At 38.0% G+C, this 19164-nt stretch overlaps 1 protein-coding gene across 1 annotated transcript in view; it reads left to right on the top strand.

Annotated features, from left to right (window-relative positions):
- Positions 1-19164, top strand: part of CHM (CHM Rab escort protein) — a 207683-nt gene that overhangs the window by 139233 nt on the left and 49286 nt on the right. Inside the window, exons 9-11 of the mRNA XM_032756221.2 lie at positions 5147-5224; positions 15151-15255; positions 15630-15709. Coding sequence (XP_032612112.1) covers positions 5147-5224; positions 15151-15255; positions 15630-15709 — 263 coding nt within the window. The remainder of the gene's footprint in view (positions 1-5146; positions 5225-15150; positions 15256-15629; positions 15710-19164) is intronic.

Genomic DNA, 19164 nt, shown 5'->3' with positions numbered 1-19164 from the left:
TTGCTGTGCAGAAGCTCTTTAGTTTAATTAGCTCCCATTTTTCAATGTTTGCTTTTGTTGCAATTGGTTTTGGCATCTTCGTCATGAAATCTTTGCCCATGCCTATGTCCAGAATGGTATTTCCTAGATTGTCTTCCAGGGTTTTTATACTTTGGGGTTTTACATTTAAGTTGTTAATCTATCTTGAGTTAATTTAGATATATATATGCTGTAAGGAAGGGGTCCAGTTTTGATCTTCTGCATGTGGCTAAGCCAGTTATCCTAGCACCATTTATTGAATAGGGAATCCTTTCCCCATTGCTTGTTTTTGTCAGGTTTGTCAAAGGTCAGATAGTTGTAGGTGTGTAGTCTTTTTTCTGGGTTCTGTATTCTGTTCCATTGGTCTATGTGTCTGTTTTTGTACTGGTACCATACTGCTTTGGTTACTGTAACCCTGTAGTATAGTTTGAGGTCAGGTAGCCTGGTGCCTCCAGCCTAGTTCTTTTTGCATAGGATTGCCTTGGCTATTCAGGCTGTTTTATGGTTCCATATAAATTTTAAAATAGTTTTTTTTCTAGTCCTTTGAAGAATGTCAATGGTAGTTTAATGGAAATAGCATTGAATCTATAAATTGCTTTGAGCAGTATGGCCATTTTAACAATATTGATTTTTCATATCCATGAGCATGAATGTTTTTCCATTTGTTTGTGTCATCTCTGATTTCTTTCAGCAGTGGTTTGTAGTTTTCCTTGGAGAGATCTTTCACCTCCTTAGTTAGCTGTATTCCTAGGTAGTTTATTCATTTTGTGGCAGTTGTGTATGGGTGGTCTTTCCTGATTTGCCTCTCGGCTTGACAGTTGTTGGTGTATGGGAATGCTAGTGATTTTTGCACATTGATTTTGTATTCTGAGACTTTGCTCAAGTTATTTATTAGCTTAAGAAACTTTTGGCTGAGACTATGGGGTTTCTAGATATAGGATCATGTCATCTGCAGACAAGATAGTTTGACTTCCTCTGTTTCTATTTTGATGCACTTTATTTCTTTCTCTTGCCTGATTGCCCTGGCCAGAATTTCCAATACTGTGTTGAATAGGAGTGGTGAGAGAGGGCATCCTTATCTTCTGCCAGTATTCAAGGGGAATGCTTCTAGCTTTTGCCCATTCAGCATGATATTGACTGTGGGTGTGTCATAGATGGCTCTTATTATTTTGAGGTATGTTCCTTCAATACCTAACTTATTGAGCATTTTAAACATGAATGGATTTTGAATTTTATTGAAAGTCTTTTCTACATCTATTGAAATAATCAAGGATATTGGCCCAAGGTTTTCTTCTTCTGTTACATCTCTGCCAGGTTTTGGTATCTGGATGATGCCAGGGTTTCCAGAATTCTTACGGTGGTTCTTTCTCGTCTGTGTGAGCTGGTGTTTAACCTCTGAAGTTGCTGGGGTTTTTTTTATATGGGTTTTTTGCTTTTATATTTTGTTATTTCCTTGAAGGTTTGTTTGTGGTATAAGTTGGGTTTATTTCATTGGCTTCCTTTCTGGGTACTTTCAGGTGGCCAAGGCTCAGCTCACCTGTCCTGGGCTGCATACTCTAACCCTGGGTGGCTGGGACCAGGCCTGCTGCTTTGTTCTGGTTTATTGAGGTCAAGCACCTGCTGTGCTGGAGAAGGTGAGGTGTTCCCATTCCAATGGCAACAATTCTTTAACAGGGGCTGCCAGCAAAAGTGCTGCAATTGGGCGTGGGAGGCACAGAATGGGTGCTGTGGCAGCTGGGGCACAGGCAGGTGTACACTAGCAGGGCAGTGTTGGGCTCCATGGGTGACTGCAGCAATGGTATCGCTGAGGGAAGGGCTACCAGTGTGTCAGTGGGACTGTGGTTGGTTTGTGTGTGCATGGGTGCTGATGTGGTGGTGGTGGATTCTTATGCATGTGGGCCCTGGCAGCGTGGCTTGGGGAGGCTGTAGCTGAGTGTGCACCGTTGAGGGGAGGCTGCAAGTAGTTGCTCACTGGTGGAGGTTTGTCTTCAAAAATACTCTGATGGGAAGGTGGAGACTGTCAGTCAATGATCTATGACAGTGAACTCTGGCAAGGGTTTTATCAGGGCCGCTGAGGCTGTGCTGCAAGCAGGTGTGGCCAGAGGAGATATCAGCACATGGGCGTTTGTTTAGATCACACCAGCCCAATCCTGCAGGTAAGATAGCCTTGCAATCTCCAGGTCCAGTTGTTCACAAAGGGTAAAACCACCTAGAGGAGCATGGCGAGCCTTGGGGGATGGGCTCCCTTGGTTGTGCTCCACTGCAACTCTTCCCATGCCAAACCTTCTAGGCTCCAAGTATACTGGATTTCTGTTTCTACCAACTCTCCGAGCAATTCTCCTTGCCATCTCAAGTGTCCATGGGGCTCATAGGGGCTCCTGCAGCTAGCATTCCAGAGGTCCATGACAAAGGTGAACCGTTCTATGCCTATTTCACTCACCCCTTCTTTAGGAGCCGCTAGTGGCCAGGAACAAGCTTTGGTGTTTGGCAACCCCATGGAGTATTCTCGGCCTCCTCCCTTTTCAGCCCTGTAGCCTGCATTCTTTCTCCCTATATCCACTCTCAGTGCCTTCTTCCTGAAGATCTGTTCGCAGTATGCTTGTCTACTTGATTGTCTGGTCTCTCTTGGTGGGAGAAGCTTTTATTGGCTGTGTCTAGTGTGCCATCTTGGCTCTTCTCCTTCCAAATCATTTTTTCAAGGTTCTATTCTTTCCCCACTGTTTTGTAATGCCACTTCTGTCATCATTTCCGTACATTCATGGATCTTTTTATTACTTTCCTATTGGTGCCATAACAAACTTAGTAGCTTATAACAACACAAATTTATTATCTTACCATCCTGGAGGTCAGAAGTTTAAAACTGGTTGGCAGGGCTGCATTTCTTTTCGGGCCTCTAGGAGAATCTGTTCCTTGTCTTTTCTAGCATATAGAAGCTGCCTGCATTCCTTGGTTTGTGCCCCACTTCCAACAGTGGGATCATTCTGATGTCTACTCCTGTCTTCACATCATCTTCTTTGACTTTGGCCTTCCTGCCTCCTCCGCTCCCCTCCCCTCCCGTCCCCAGTCTCCTCTCCCATCTCCTTTCTCCTTTCCTTTTCTTTTTTCTTTCTTTTTTTTTTTTTTTTTTTTTTTGACGGTGTTTTGGTTTTTGGCCCCGCTTGGGTGGAGTTGCACCATCTCAGCTCACTGCAACCTCTGCCTTCCAGGGTCAAGTGATTCTCCTGCCTCAGCCTCCCGAGTAGCTGGGATTACAGGCGTGTGCCACCACGCCCAGCTAATTTTTGTATTTTTAGTAGAGACAAGGTTTCACCATGTTGGCTGGGCTGGTCTTGAACTCCTGACCTCTGGTGGTCTGCCTGCCTTGGCCTCCCAAAGTGCTAGGATTACAGGCGTGAGCCATCGCTCCTGGCCCTGCCTCTTTCTTTCCTCCTTTTTCTTTTTATGTTGAGCCGCGCGGACTCTCCTTCTGTCACCCAGGCTGGAGTGCAGTGGCGCGATCTTGGCTCACTGCAATCTCTGCTTCCCAGATTCAAGCAATTCTCCTGCCTCAGCCTCCCGTGTAGCTGGGATGACAGGCATGCACCACCATACTTGGCTAATTTTGTATTTTTAGTAGAGACGGGGTTTCGCCATGTTAGCCAAGCTGGTCGTAGAACTCCTGACCTCAGGTGATCCACCTGCCTCGGCCTCCCAAAGTGCTGGGGTTACAGGTGTGAGCCTCTGCTGCCTGGCCACCTCTTTCTTTTAAAGACACTTGTGATTATGTTGCACCCACCAGAATAATCTCCCAGTCTCAAGATCAGTGCATTAATCACCACTGTAAAGTCCTTCTTGCCAGGTATGGTAATATATTCACAGGAGCCGGAGATTAAAATGTGAACATCTTAATGGGAGAGTGCATTTTTCAGCCTACCACAGTCGTCTTTCTGGACATTCCATTATTATTTTCTTGTGTTTTTGATTCATTCACCCTAAGCATACCCATTTTATAATCTCAATCAGATAGTTACACTATCCGAATAACATTTTGGGGAGTTTAATCCTGCTATTTCTTTTGTCTGCTCACTCAAAGTAAGATGTGTTTCCTCATGTGTTGTATAATTTTAGATTATAAACTCATCATCTAGGGACTCTATCTGTGGCAATCTCATGTGGCCTTGGTTAGTCTTATTCCACCAGAAAGCTTTAGCCATTGCTTCCCCTAAGTGTCCAGGAGTCTACTCACTGACCCAGAGCCACTTCTCATGATGTTTTATATTTTATTGGCTAAGAGTTTCTTGTATCATATAGTGGTATAATTTCAAACCCCTATCATGTATGAGGGCAGACTACTGATAATATTAATAAATACGCAGTGTAATCTTCCTCCATTCAGGGATCCACCCAAACAAAAATGGTTTTTTTTTGCTTGTTTTCTCCCTCTTTTTGTACGTGGATTTCTTTTCTTGGTTACCCTTTAACTGAGGCATAACTCTTTAATAACCCAGATATTATAAGAAAATATCTCCTTTTCTACTTACTGCCTTGTTTGGATCTTAAGGCCTCTCCTCTCCTTATGTGTGCATTAAAACTTACGCACTTAGATTACTACTGAGATAGACACACTCCCTAGGGCTTCTGCTGCATTTACTCATGTTTACTGCTCTAGCTTTCAGTTCCCAGTTTAGTTTTGGCTACTGGAGATTTTGTTTACATTTATTGTAAGTAAAATATCTAGGAGTTTTCCAGAGTCTTCCCTGCTTAATTCCTGTTTAACACTTCTCAGTGGTGATGTCTCTTGGGTGTGTCATACATGCATTATCTCTTGAAGCTGTTTGTGTTCTTTGTACCTTAGGTAGGCAGGAGCTGATATTCGGGGGATAATTGGCTCTTGCTTAGGGACACTTTTGGTTTGGTCACAGTTCTAAGTGTCAGCATTGTATTATTATCAGTAGCACCTCTACTGTGTCAAGATATTACTAATCTTACCTCTGAGAGATTTTTAATACTATGAAAGAGAAAATAATAGATTATCAAAATGTTTTTTCTGTAACACCAGTTATGAAGTGTAAAATACTTAAAAGAAAATACTTTTACCTTTATTTTCAACCCAATTACCCTAATTCTTATTTTCCTGTTCTCTTTCTAGGATGTGTGCTGTGTTTGGTGGAATTTATTGTCTTCGCCATTCAGTACAGTGCCTTGTAGTGGACAAAGAATCCAGAAAGTAAGGATGATATAAGTAACCTTCATATATATATATATATATATGTATATATCCCAAACACAAGTGAAAAATGCTGAAGTCAATTTTAAAAAAAAGATTCTTCAAAGATCCTCCTTGGTATTAATAACATATCAACCTTGATTAAAAGTAATTTGTGTTTAGGTCCTCCAGAACAAGAATAGTGAGTTCAGAATATAGAAACTAAATTAATTTCCCTGCAATATGCCTATAGCTCCTGGTCATCCAAGCTTGGAAGACAAATCATTTCAGCTGCCAGAAGGTGGGTGATGAGTGATGTTAGTTTTCCTTGTGGCCTTACCTCCTCTAATTGATTTTCATCAGATGACAACAAAGCCCTCTGTTATTGCATTTTTAAAAATGGAATTCACCTGAAGACTCATCAGATTAATCTCTGCTGATAATGCATGTCACTCCAAGAGAAAAGACTTTAATGAGTTTTTAGGTAGATTGTTGTCATAAACTATGCTGCCCTCTTATCTGAGGATAAATTTTTTACAATAGTATCAGGCCTATAGGCTGCTTTAGGATTGAAATAAGAATTTACCTGTTCTTTAAAAGAGCTGAACACCATCTGTTTACTGTGTATTTTATATTTCAGTTATAATCACTGGTCTGAATTACACTGGATAAAATATTCTCTGATTTCTGCCTTCTGCACTGAAACTTAAATATTTCAGATCCAGTTTTAGAAACTATCTAAATTGCAATGTGTTTTTCTTTTTTGTTACATGTTCTCAACAATCTACTGACCTGTATTTCTTAGATGATTGTTTTTAGGAGTATATAGTTAAATAGTATTTTTGAGGTTATAAAACATTTTAATATTTGAACTGGAAGCTTAAATAATATAAATTTTAAGCTGTTTCTTTCATTTTACAAAAGTTTTGTATCATTTAAGTGGCGTACAATGTCTATTAACTTCTTATAGACTAATTGTAGTGAAAAAACTAGTATTTTGAGTTAAGGTGAAGAAAATCCTCAACTCTAGAAATATGTAATGCTTAGATAGTAAATTTGCTTTAGAAGAGTAATTCTGTAGTATTAGATAACATTGATACATATTTTAAAAGGCTTGTAAAGTACCTTTAGCACTTTTATAGAAGGATAGTACAAAATGAAACATGATAGTTTGCAGAGAAAAATTAATCCCTAAAGGCCCAGGATGTTAACATCTTGATTCATGAAGAACTCTATGGAAGTTAAGGAATAGTTGTCTTTAGACTTCTAGAATCATTTTTCTTTGTGCATTCATTTTGCTACAAGAGTATGTTCCCATGAAAGAAAGCCAGATAATGAATTGCTTATTTGGTGTTTATTTGCTTAGATTCTTTTACCCTTGGGGTCCCATTTCAGTCCCATGTGACATGAATAATTTGCATAGCTCATGTTTGTTTGTTTGTTTTTTAAAGGTATGCTAGTATAGTAATTGCCTTTGTTGAACTAAAGGCTACCTTTTCTTTACCTTCGACTTAGTTTTTGTGACATACTCTAAACAGAGGAGCTCTTTTTTATGATCCGGTACAGATTCCAGTTGCAACAGATAGCTGAAAGCTAATGGTCTAGAGACCAAATGAATCTCTAGATTGGTGGTTTTCAGACTTTAATGTGCCTAAAATTTACCAGGTAATCTTGGCAAAAATGCAGATTTCTGTTCTTCACCCTCAGAAAGTGAAATTGGTTAATATGCTTAGGGAGAATGCAGTAATTTGCAGTTTTAAAGAAAACCCCAAGTGAATCTAGTATAGGAAGTCCTTAGATGACACTGAGAAACACTGATCTGCAAGGTAAAATTGAGGATTTAGAAAAGGGTACTGTGTTCCATGACAAACTGGGGGCTCTAGGTCTTAATTCAGTCTAAGGCCGTATCAATATGAAACTGCCAGATATACTGACAATCAAATGTGAATTTTAAATAGCAGGCAGACTGCTTCTAAGAATATCTTCGTAGAAAGACATGTCTTGTTTTGTAACTTCTAAGGCATGAGTAAAGGTTGTGTAGCCCTTGAATGAGAGGAGACTTGGATTTCCACTAGTGCCATGAATGACAGTGGGCAAATCCTTTCCTCTGTACCGGATCCTTTATCTATAAGATGAATGACATGGACTCTGCAGTAATCTCTGGATCTCTTTCTAGATTTGACATGCCTTGGTTGAGTTCTTAGATAGTTCTTTGGTAATGTTCTTAGAAAGTACTTGGCTTTTCCTTATTTAGAAATAAATTATCTTAAAATATTTTATATGCTCAAATGTAAGCCATTCTCACATAATGCATAATCTTCAGTCCCAGTGAGAAATTTAAAAAAGTTGAACAACTTGGATGTGCCTGCTTTTATGAATATAAATTAAATAGCACACAGTCTTCTTGTGCTATTAATTATATTGTTATATTACTAGAACCCCAGTTTTCCAGTGAACATCATCTTCTTGTCCATCTTGTTTTTTCAGAATGCAACGATTTTGGATTCTGTATATGAATCTCTTCCTGGAAAATTTATTCTAAGCTATAATTATTTGTTTCTGTAACTTGACAGTTTTTAAAACTTGACCTGTAATCATAATATTACTGTCATCTACAATATTCTCACTATACTAAATTGCCTAAGTGATCTTTAAAAGTTTTAAGACTCAAGCAATACTTGAAAAGTGTAAGTTCATATTTATACCTTCAGTAATAATTACCATATTTATATTAAATTTTTCCTCTTTAAACTAGCAAGTCAAATAGTCTCTATAAATACCTAAAGCTAGCATTGACTGAAGTTGGCTCAGGTCAGTATATCTTTACCAAACACAGCTTTGCCATTCAAAATCATATATACAAGAGAGATAACCAGTGATAGGAGATATTTTGTTAGGACTTGAATATAAAGTGAGGGATAGTTTTTTGGGGGAAAAACCTTGACATTGTATTAGGCAAATCCAACATACATTTCTTTTTAAGGATTCAAGGCTGGCTTAAACAATTGTTATATTCTAAGTATAATTAGGGTACTAACTAAGGAATCTGCAAAGATTTGCATTTGTCTCCTTATGGTTTTAGTTTGCCTTTCTTTTCCTACTTTTCTATATGGACATCCTCTCTCCTCTTTAGGACAGTTAAGAACTACTTATACTTTGAGTCACAGTTCTGAGTTTATTCTGTGATCCCACAGACTACTCTGTCAGTCTCCACTCCCCACTGTCACGTCCCCTCGTATGATCATTTTATAAGTTCTCTATAAGAAAAGGCAGGATCTCACTGTTGTATCTCCAGAACCAAGGCAGGTTCCTAGTAGCCATTATACTGAATAACTTTGAGTTAAATAAATGATTAAAGATTAAAGACTGACTATAACCCTTTTGTGCTTTTCTTTGCACTCTCCATTTAGGAAAACTGAGAGAGACCTAAGTGATCACAGCATTGAGTTTAATGTGATTATACATCAAAACACTGTACAAACTTTGACAGAAGAAATAGGGCATTGAGGAGGCACACTAAATCATGGTATATGGAATATGTAACCAAGTGCATACCTATTTTCAGCCAGATTTTATTTTTCATTTTTGTTTGATTGGTTCTGCTTTCTTATGTGAGAGGACATAGGTATGCATCAGTGGTTCTTTTCTAAACCTTTTCACTAAATTCTAATACTGCATGCTTCTGCTGACTGTTTTTAGAAAAACTGAATGTTCTAGTTGAACAGTTTTCTTTTCCTTTGCAGCTATGCTGACCAGGTAAAACTCCTGTAAATGATATCTGGCCATTTAGTAGTATAGTATTTGATATTTCGGTAGGGTAGAGATGACCTTGGACCAGGACCAGATACATCTATAATCAATAGTTGTAATTAATTACTTCAGCTGCTGTTTCCTGTGTACTTTACCTGTCTCACCAGCTTTCCTACTGTGACTCTTTCTTGATGTCAGGAATATATATTTTCTGATGTCAGATATATTTTTCTGATGTCTATGCCTTTTCTTTTCTTTTTTTCTATTTTTGAGACAGAGTTTCGCTTTGTTTCCCAGGCTGGAGTGCAGTGGTGCAGTCTCGGCTCACTGCAACCTCTGCCTCCCAGGTTCAAGTGATTCTCCTGCCTCAGCCCCCCAGTAGCTGGGATTACAGGCACGTGACCACGCTTGGCTAATTTTTGTATTTTTAGTAGAGGCGGTGTTTCGCCATGTTGCCAGGCTGGTCTCGAACTCCTGACCTCAGGTGATCAGCCGGCCTCGGCCTCCCAGAGTGCTGGGATTACAGGCGTGAGCCACCGCGTCTGGCTGTCTATGCCTTTTCTAGATACTTGGAAGTTAGTAATGAATAGAATGTTAGACCAAGTTTGAGGTGACTGACTGTTAATACCATTTGTCATTGCTGAAGCACTGATTTTAGCATGGCCTGCTTGCAAGATGGTAGTGGTCATATTCTAGATACTTAACGTCTGCCAACCCCCGTGCTAGTTGTTATGGGGATAAAGAAGTGAATGAAACATGGACCCTGCCCTTGTATACAAGGAGACTTCAGTAAAGAGTACAGCTCTAAAGTTAGATAGATTGGATTTGGATCCTGACTTTGTCACTAGCTGTGTGTACTTGAGCAATTGTTTAACTCTCTATGACCCAGTTTCTTTATCTAGAAACTTGGACAATTGACTGCACCTACCTCATAGGGTTATTATAAGTATTAACTAAATAGATAAAAGTTGTAGAACCATTTGTTACACATTGTAAGTGCTAGCTATGTTAGCTAACAATAACTATTAATATAACTGGAGACCTTGGAATCTAGTGGTGGGGGAGACCTATTGTGAAGATTCTTCTGTGCTATGCTAATAAGGAATTTGGACTATAATCAGAGGTAGTTTTAAACAAGATTAAATTTGCTACTTTTAAGTTAGTAATTCTGGCAATGATTTGGAAGAAGCACTGTGATGGAAAGTGATTCTTTTCCTCCTAAATCAGAGATTCTATATCGTTTTTTTCCTGTCTCTACACTATTCACAAAGTACGGAATACTTCATTAACCATCCATCCATTCACCCATCCATGCAACAAGTATTATTTGTTTTCTTTTTGCCAGGCACTGGGGATACAACAGAGAATAAGACAATCAGGGTCTTTGTTCTAAGGAACTTACAGTCTACTGGGGGACATTACAGAACAACTAAATTTATAAGATAATTGCACATTGAGATCTGGTCAGTATGCAGATCTGGCCCCCTCCTTATTTAAAAAGCTTCAGTGCCTTTATATAATCTCAGAATAAAGTGTAAGACCTTTTTACATGACACATGACGGGTGAGACCGTAATCTGGCCTCTGTCTCCTTGTCCAGGCTCATCTCTCTTCTCTACTTGCTTTTCATTTTATTGCCACATAATACTGAACTGTTCATGGGTCTCTGTACCTGCTCCTCTCTTACTTGCCTTTGTAGCCCTGCAAATTCTGCCCTTCTACCTGAGATATCTGTATCCTTATTTGCTTGCTTAACTGTATGTTATCCTTTAAAAGCAACAAATGTGTCACTTCCTCCAAAGAGCTTTCCCTGATAACTCCACCCCTCCACCATAAGATGACTTAGGTACCTCTTCTACTACTGTGTAATTCCCTATCCTTATCTTTTATTACTGGACTTTGCTATTGTCTTAAAATTGCCTCTGCCTGAATCGTCAAAAATTGTCTCTCTGAATCTTGTCCTTTAGGGCAAAACATTTTTATTCTTACCTCTTAGAACAGTGCTTGGCACATGGTTGTTATGCTATACGTTTATGTTGAACAAATGAACTACCAATTTGCTAGCAGGTCATTATCGTATTAGACATTGTAAGAGTCTAAGGCAGTATCAGTGGAGATGGAGAGAAGAGGCTAGTTTCAGGAAGTATTTATAAAGTGGAATCAAAATGTTATAGCAGACTAGATATAAAAAGAGATTTGAGGTAGGAAAACTGCTGATTATGCCATTGCCTGACATAGGGATTCCAAGGGAGTGGGAGCAGGAGTTTGCAGCATGCTAGTTTTAAAAAAACGCTTGGCTAATAATACTGTATTATTTCCTTGAGATTTGGTAAGAGCAGGTTTTAAGTTCCTCATGACACCCACAGATGGTAACGATGGGTGGCAATAAATGTGTTAATTAATTTGTGGTAATCATTACACAGTGTATATCAAGTCATTACATTATACACATTGACTATATACAATTTTTGTTTTTCAATTAAGTATTTATTAAAAGGAAGCTTGGAGTCTATCCAGAAAGTAGTAGATAATAGACAATTACAAATATGGATACAGAGCTTAGCAGAGGTCAGAGCCTGAAACTATAGATTCGAAGTTATTTGCCTGTTAATGGTGTTTAGAACTAGTAGAGTGTTTTTCACCCAAGAAAAATGAGTGGGAAGCATTTGAAATGGTTTTATGGATGAGGTGGCATTTGAACTAATGTGTTTGAGAAAGCTCAGAAGGGCATAGTGACTAGGGAAAATTATTTTGTTTTCTTCAGTGATTGAGAATCTTCTAATTTCCTTAGTACATTTTCCTTTAAATTATTCCATATGTGATTTCTGCTTTCTTTATCATAAAATTATTTGGTATATTCATTCTGAAGATCACAGAGATCAAATACTTGTTTTAGTGTTATTTTTCTCTTCTGGGCCAAATTCCAGATTTTGAGTTTTCATCTTACTATTTTCTTCCTCATCATCATTTTGCTATCTACACACTTATATCATTGAAGCAAGAACTGAATAACTTGTGATTTGTTAATTTAGAAAGCTTAGCTCTAGAAATGTTCTGTCTGGCTTGAGTGTTTTGTATGATCAGCTTGGTCATTGTGTCCCTGTAACTGGGGACACCTGTTATGTTCCTCCTCAAGTTACTATTTATGAGGCTCAGCAAGGCCCTCAACTAAATCTTATATAGTTTAATCTTTCCTGGCTTCCTCAGGTTTATGTGGGAGGGGTATTTTCATGACTCTGGCAGCACTGTTTTATTTTGCTGCTTTCTGTTAATTAAGTGTAATCTAATTTTTTATATGAATCTTTATAATACAAAGACTAAATTTAGATCTAAAATCAATGTTTTCTTATTCATTGTTTTCCCAATTATGCTGAATATATGACAGTAAGTTAAATGTCTGAGAGGAAAACAAATCTTATCACTTGCTTAAACATGTCTTGATTTGAGCAGCTTTGCTTAAGCCTAGAGCCTTAGTACTTCAGCGTGATATTATCAGGTGAGTCATGTTATTATCATCTACCAGACTGAGACTTGGGCATATGTGACCATCACCTCAATTTCTGCAGAAACAGATATTTTATCTGTACCAATAGCCCCTGACTTTTCTCCACCTAGCACAACATAAGAGATACAACAGTAGCAGTGGCACGCTTGACAGTGATTCTTTCCTGGGATTTGGGAGCTTATCAGAATCTCCAGGGGTACTTTATAATTTCAAAAAGTCCCCCAGGTGTGATTCTGATTTGCTTCCTTTTCCTCCTCCTGCTCTGAGAATCACCGTTTCATTAGAAGCCTCAGCATAAATAGGCACATGTATTAGTATCTTCTCCTGGTATGGTTGAGCTCCCTAACTCCCAAACCCCCATACTTGCCTTTTGAGTGATCTCCATTAGTTCTTTCTAATATCATAACTTTTGAAACAAATGTCTGTCACCAAAGGTGTGGCTACCACCAAAACAACCTTGTTCATGTTTAGAAGCCTACAAAGCTTGAGGGCCAGGTTTAATAATACAGTTTAAATGGGAACCCTTTGTAAAGATTTACACTCAAGTCTGAGATTTATATTAACACTGGCCCCCTCCCCCAGTTTTATTTCAACATTTTATGATGAACATTTTCAAACTTACACTGACATGGAAGGAATTTCAAGAGAACACCTGTATATCCACCTCCTGGATTCTATAATTAACATTTTAATAAACTTGTTTAGTCACATGTCTACCCAAATATTAACCCCTCTATCCATGTATCGAGTCATCTTTTTAATGCATTTGACTGTAAATTGCAGATGTCAGTAAAATTTCCCCTAAATACTTCAGCTTGCATATTATTACCTGGAGCTCAGTATTTGTTAAGTGTTTTTCTTTTGATGTAAATTTACATACAGTGAAGGGTCCAAATCTTAAGTGCTTCTTAACTGAGTTTTAACAAATGATAAATCTGTATAACCTAAGCCCCTATCAAGATATAGAAATTTAACAACCCCTTTTTTCTGCCCAGTTATTTCCTCTTGACTTTACATAGTCTCTGAATTAAAGGTAAGAAAAAGGCTTTTCAGTGCTTACAGGACAAATAGAGATTGATGTTTAATGACAGCAGATTTCTCTTCTCAATTGCCTGAAGTACTTTGTGTTTCAAATGGTATATGAGTGTTTTAAAATAGAACACTGAGTGAATTACTTATATTTTCAGTTTTTAAAACATTATTTTGGAGAATATCAGATGTAAATACTTAAGATCTATTTTGTTAAGTATTTTATAAGGCAAGAGCTCTAGTTCAATGAAATATGAGGAGGTATGTATAGAAACAGAAGTGTAGAAGAGAAAGAAGGTGGAGATGAGATGGAAAAAAATCATGCAAATATTAACGTAATATAACAAATGTTATATTAAAAGGTGGCTAATTGGTTAAAATATGTATTATGTACATGTAACATCACTAGACATCATAGACTATCCTTACAACAGTGGGATGCCATTTATTAAAAAATACCAGCATATTATAATCTGCCTTTAGGAAATACAAATTAAATTCCTCTCAGTATTGGTCTTGAGTGTTAGTCATTTTATTTTTAATGCCTTTATTCCTGGAAAATATCACTTGCATGGCTTATTTTTAGAGTGATTGAACAAATTTTAACTTATACCAGTATATTTTACAGTATGCTTTTGGAATTAATTTGCTTGCATTTTATGAGGGGCAACACATAAGTTCATTTCTAATAAAATCCGTTCCCCAAAGGAGAAGCTGTGACACAAATAAATTGATATTTCCATAATCAAAAGATATAGCAAACACACAGTCATTTGCATATAGTTCCTGAAATATTGCATACTGGCTTTGTCAGTGCTGGTAAGTCCATTTCAAGGATGTTGCCCTTAGTCCATTAGTTTGGATAATGAGCCCTATAAAGTACATTTATAACTTGTGGCACTGCAAGGAGATGGATTCTAATTTTCATCCTTTTATCTAGACACATTGAAAGAAGGTCAATGGAGGGTTCTATATGATTCATTGTCCCAACACATATCAGATGACAGAGACCTGATAATGTCCGTGCATAAGTGTTTTCCTTATTTGGAAACAGCACTTCAAAGAAATCTTTCTATGATCATCCTTTGAAGTAAAGTGGAAACAGATATTAAAAGAAGCTCTATCACATTTTTCTGTTTCAAACATTATCCAACACGTGACCATATAGCTATTCTTGGACAAAAGAGAAGCCAACATTTAACAGAAAAATAAAAACCCTGTAAAAGGCCTTTACAGGCTCTGAATGGTATAGCAAGGTATTTAATCAATTTTTCTCTCTTTCTTTTCTTAGAGCTGTGAAGGGAAAAAAAAAGCCTGTTTTCTAAACAAAGGAAATGCTTTTATGTTCCTAAATATTACGAAACTTATGGTTTACTATAATTCTTATCCTGACTTTATTCTTATTAATGGCATTCAAAATACATGTTTAAGTTGTATTCCGTGTTCATTTTGTACTTTAAAAGCCCTCAAAACAGCAACAAGAATATATATTCTGTCGTTTAGTGTCAGTTTTGTGTCAGAAAACGTGGAATTGTAGGCAAGTTTTAAATCTTGTCTTCACGAGAAATTCGTTTTAGATTCAAAATTGGTAGCCAATTATGTTGTTTTTCTCAATTATTTAATCATTAATGTGAACTTTTATGGTGTGCTTATCTTCTTTATAGATGTAAAGCAATTATAGATCAGTTTGGTCAGAGAATAATCTCTGAGCATTTCCTCGTGGAGGACAGTTACTTTTCTGAGAACATGTGCTCACGTGTGCAATACAGGTAAGGCCCCCTCCACCTATTAGCAAGCGAAGGTAATTTTATTGACATTCCTGTATAATTCTGTTCTTCAGGTAACATGCAAATAAATGCCAAACCAAAGAAATATTCAATATCTTACTTCACTTACAGGGTCTGGTTTTAGGGAAGCCTAGCATAATTTCAACTCCTTTGCTTCAGCTGGGGTTTGTCTGTAGGTCAGGCATTCTTCTTTCATGAGCCAAGAAAAGATTAAAGCCGAACTTGACTTGGTTTTGGGAGGTGACACTTTTATCCTGACTTAAATCTTTGAAACGTGCCTTCTGGTGGTTATATAACTATAAACGAAACTTATCCATGGAATCAGAATTACTGCTTCACTGTTTTGTGCATTACAGGCAGATCTCCAGGGCAGTGCTGATTACAGATAGATCTGTCCTAAAAACAGATTCAGATCAACAGGTAAATTCAGTCCTATGTATTTTTAATAAAAGTTGTATATATGAAGATGTTTCGGTATATATATATACATGGTGAACTAATCACTACACTCAAGCTAGTTAACATATGTCTTTACATAGTTACCTTTTTTTGTGGTGAGAACACTTAAGATCTACTTTCAGCAAATTTTAAATATATAATACCATATTATTAACTGTAGTCTTGTGCTGTACATTAGATCTCTAAAACTTATTCTTTTTGTGTAACTGAAAGTTTGTACCCTTTGACCTACGTCTCCCCATTTTGCCTAGCTCCTGGCAAGCACCATTTTACTCTCTGCTTCTATGAATTTGAAGCTTTTCGTATTTCACATATAAGTGCAATCATGCAGTATTTTCCTTTTTGTGTCTGGCTTATTTCACTTAGCATAATGTCCTCCAGGTTCATCTATGTTGTTGCAAATGGTAGGACTTTCTTCTTTTTTAAAGATTGAATAATATTCCATTGTTTACACATACACACACCCCATTTTTAAAAAACCCATTCTTCCATTGATGAACACTTAGGTTGTTTCCAAATCTTCGCTGCAATGAATAATGCTGCATTGAACATGGGAGTGGTGGATCATAGGATAATTCTATTTTTAATTTTTTTGTGGAACCTCCATACTGTTTTCTATAATGTTTGTATGGATTTGATTTGCATTCCAACCAACAGTGTAAAGGGTCTGCTTTTTTCTACATCCTCGTCAACACTTGTTATCTCGTCTTGTTGATAATAGCCATCCTAACAGGTGTGAGATGAAACCTCATTGAGTCCTGTGCTAATAGCGTTGTTACTAACTTAATCTACATGGTAACATGTATAAATCAATACTGGCAAAATACAGCGTATTAAGCTATATGTACTAAAGTTTGAGTATCCCTTCTCCGAAATGCTTGGGGTCAGAAGTGCTTGGATTTTAGGGTTTTTTTGGTGGGGTGGTTTAGAGCATTTTGGATTTCGGATTTTTGGATTAGGGTACTCAGCTTGTAGTATTTTTTAAATGTGTTTTTTAAAAATACATGATGGCAATAATGTAATGGCATTGGTTTCTTAAGGATTTCCATCCAGGGGAACAAATAGTTGGATCTTATATAACAGATTTATTTTAGGAAAATCAGACTAAATACTAGATTTTGACGATTATTTCTGTGAAATTGAAAATACATTGTTATGGGGAGCAAAAGAGAATCCCCAGAGAATGCATTTAAAAATCTGGTAGGAAAAGACAGTAGCCAACCCTATGGCAGTGACTGTAAGTCCACTGTTAGGCCTGGTTTGAATGTATTTCCACATATATCCCCGGTTATGGTATTTCCTTACCACCATTGTTCATTTCAGTACCCTCTTCTTTCTCCTTACCCCCAGTTCCATAGAGGAATGTCATTATGCCTCTGATTTCTCCTCAGTCAGACCTCTTAAATTCCAGGGTACCAGTTCTCCTTCTGACCATATTTTATAGTGATTGATAAAATCACCTTACTCAGTAGGTGTGACTGTCAGTTCTGTATGCCACTGCTAAAAGTAGGCTCCTATAGTTCCTTAAGTTGAAAGCTTCTTCTTATATAAAAGAAATATGTGAGTGGATAAAGTCAATTCATTTGTAACAATTTTTATTGCTAATAAATGAACATTATATACAAAAAAGTCCCCCAAATATACTTGTTATATGTGTAAGTGTAAATACTTTCATTAAGCCATTCAGCAAACAATGAGTGCCTTTTACCTTCCAGCCAGTGTTGCTGGGTTCTAAGGAGATATAGTGGTCACTATGATAGCATCTCTGCTCTCAAATAGCTTACAGTCTGGAGAATACAGATACTGATAAGTAGCAACTGTAGTTCAGTGTGACAATTATGAGCATGGGCGTGTAGAAGAAATAGTACAGCAACTATTATATTACGTACTCTACTGTCCTACAATTACTGGTTTATTGTCTATATCTCCCAGTAAGCTATGAGGTTTGTGAGTGGATCAAAGAGTGCCAGGGAGGCAGAAGAGTGAAGAGAGCAAATAAAGATAACTCTGGGAGGAAACTAAGCTATGAAGAGTAAGAGAGAGGAACTGGTCTTTGAAGAGGGATGTGGAGATGAAGAGGGTGTTTCTTTACTTTAAAAGAGTAGTATATATTTCAGCTGATGGGATGAAGCCAGTAGAGAGGGAGAGGTTGAAGATACTGAAGTAAGGAGGAGGATAATTGACAGATCAAGGTCCAGGCAAAGGCTGGGGAGGCTAAAATTCAGAGAACGGGCAAAAATGTTGCCCTTGGATGGGATGGGAGACACGTTGAAACCAGGGGGTGAATGCATTTGTAGATTTGGGAATTCCCATCTTATGGGTTACATTTATTCTTTAAATTATAAACAAGGTGAGTTCATCTTTTGAGAATGGGGGTGTGCAAATGTGGATGAATAGAAGCTCAAGGAAAGATGTAAAATAATCACCATAAGGAGTTGGAGAGTGTACTGTCTCGTGGTCAAATTGCTGGGCAATATTAATGGCCCAGTTGAGTCTGAAGGTCATGGATCTATAGTGGCATTAATCTGCTCCTATCCTTCCAGCTCTTTCATTCTCTTACCCCCACCCAGTCTGTTAAGAGACGTACAATTCCTCATTCCCTGTTTCTTTTCAGTTTATCGTCTCCTTTCTGCCCTTTTCCTTTTCCCTGTGCTAGACCCCATAGTAAATCTTCTGAATTGCTCTTTGTCTGACACTCTCAGTACCCATGTTGTCATGTCCTTCCACTACACCCACAGAGGAAGATCCCATCCCTGAGTCAGGCTGTAATCTTCATCTGGATCACTGATGGCTGCTTAAGAAAGCCATGCAACCAGACAGACTAACCATGCCACAGACACACGGGCGCCAGTGTTATTCAGCTGGACCTTCAGCACACACCACATCAGTTCTTCCACTGGCCTCAGACAGCCCTTTTCCTTTCCCTTCTCCCTCAGTGCCTAATCCAAGTCTTCATGATTTTACCCACCCTGCTTATCCCCTGCTCCTCTCAACCTGCTGCCCCTCCCGCCCCAACCTTGCTTCACTGAAAATAGTGAGGCTGTCCACCACGCACAGTAGTCCTTGACTTCCTGCCCCACCACCACGTGTGTACTTCAGCCCAGGAATGAATCAGGAGGCTCCCCTCCTTGTTCAAAGCCAGCCCCTTTGACAAGTGCCCCTGACACACACACACACCACCCTTTATTGCCTGCTCTCTCTCTTGTATCTTCAGCCTCTCCCCACTGCTGCTGGCACCATTATTTTTTTTAAACAGACACAGACACACATACACACATACACACACGCACACACACACACACAAGTATTTTCTATTTCATATATGCTAGTATATATATATATACACACACAACTTTCTATTTCATATATGCTAGTATATATATACTTTCATATATGCTAGTATATGTATAATATATATTATATATTGTATAT

The sequence above is a fragment of the Hylobates moloch genome, unplaced genomic scaffold (assembly GCF_009828535.3).
Source record: "Hylobates moloch isolate HMO894 unplaced genomic scaffold, HMol_V3 SCAFFOLD_7, whole genome shotgun sequence".
Lineage (NCBI taxonomy): Eukaryota > Metazoa > Chordata > Mammalia > Primates > Hylobatidae > Hylobates > Hylobates moloch.
The sequence above is the reverse complement of the archived record's forward strand: the minus strand, read 5'-3'. Positions and strand labels throughout refer to the sequence as shown.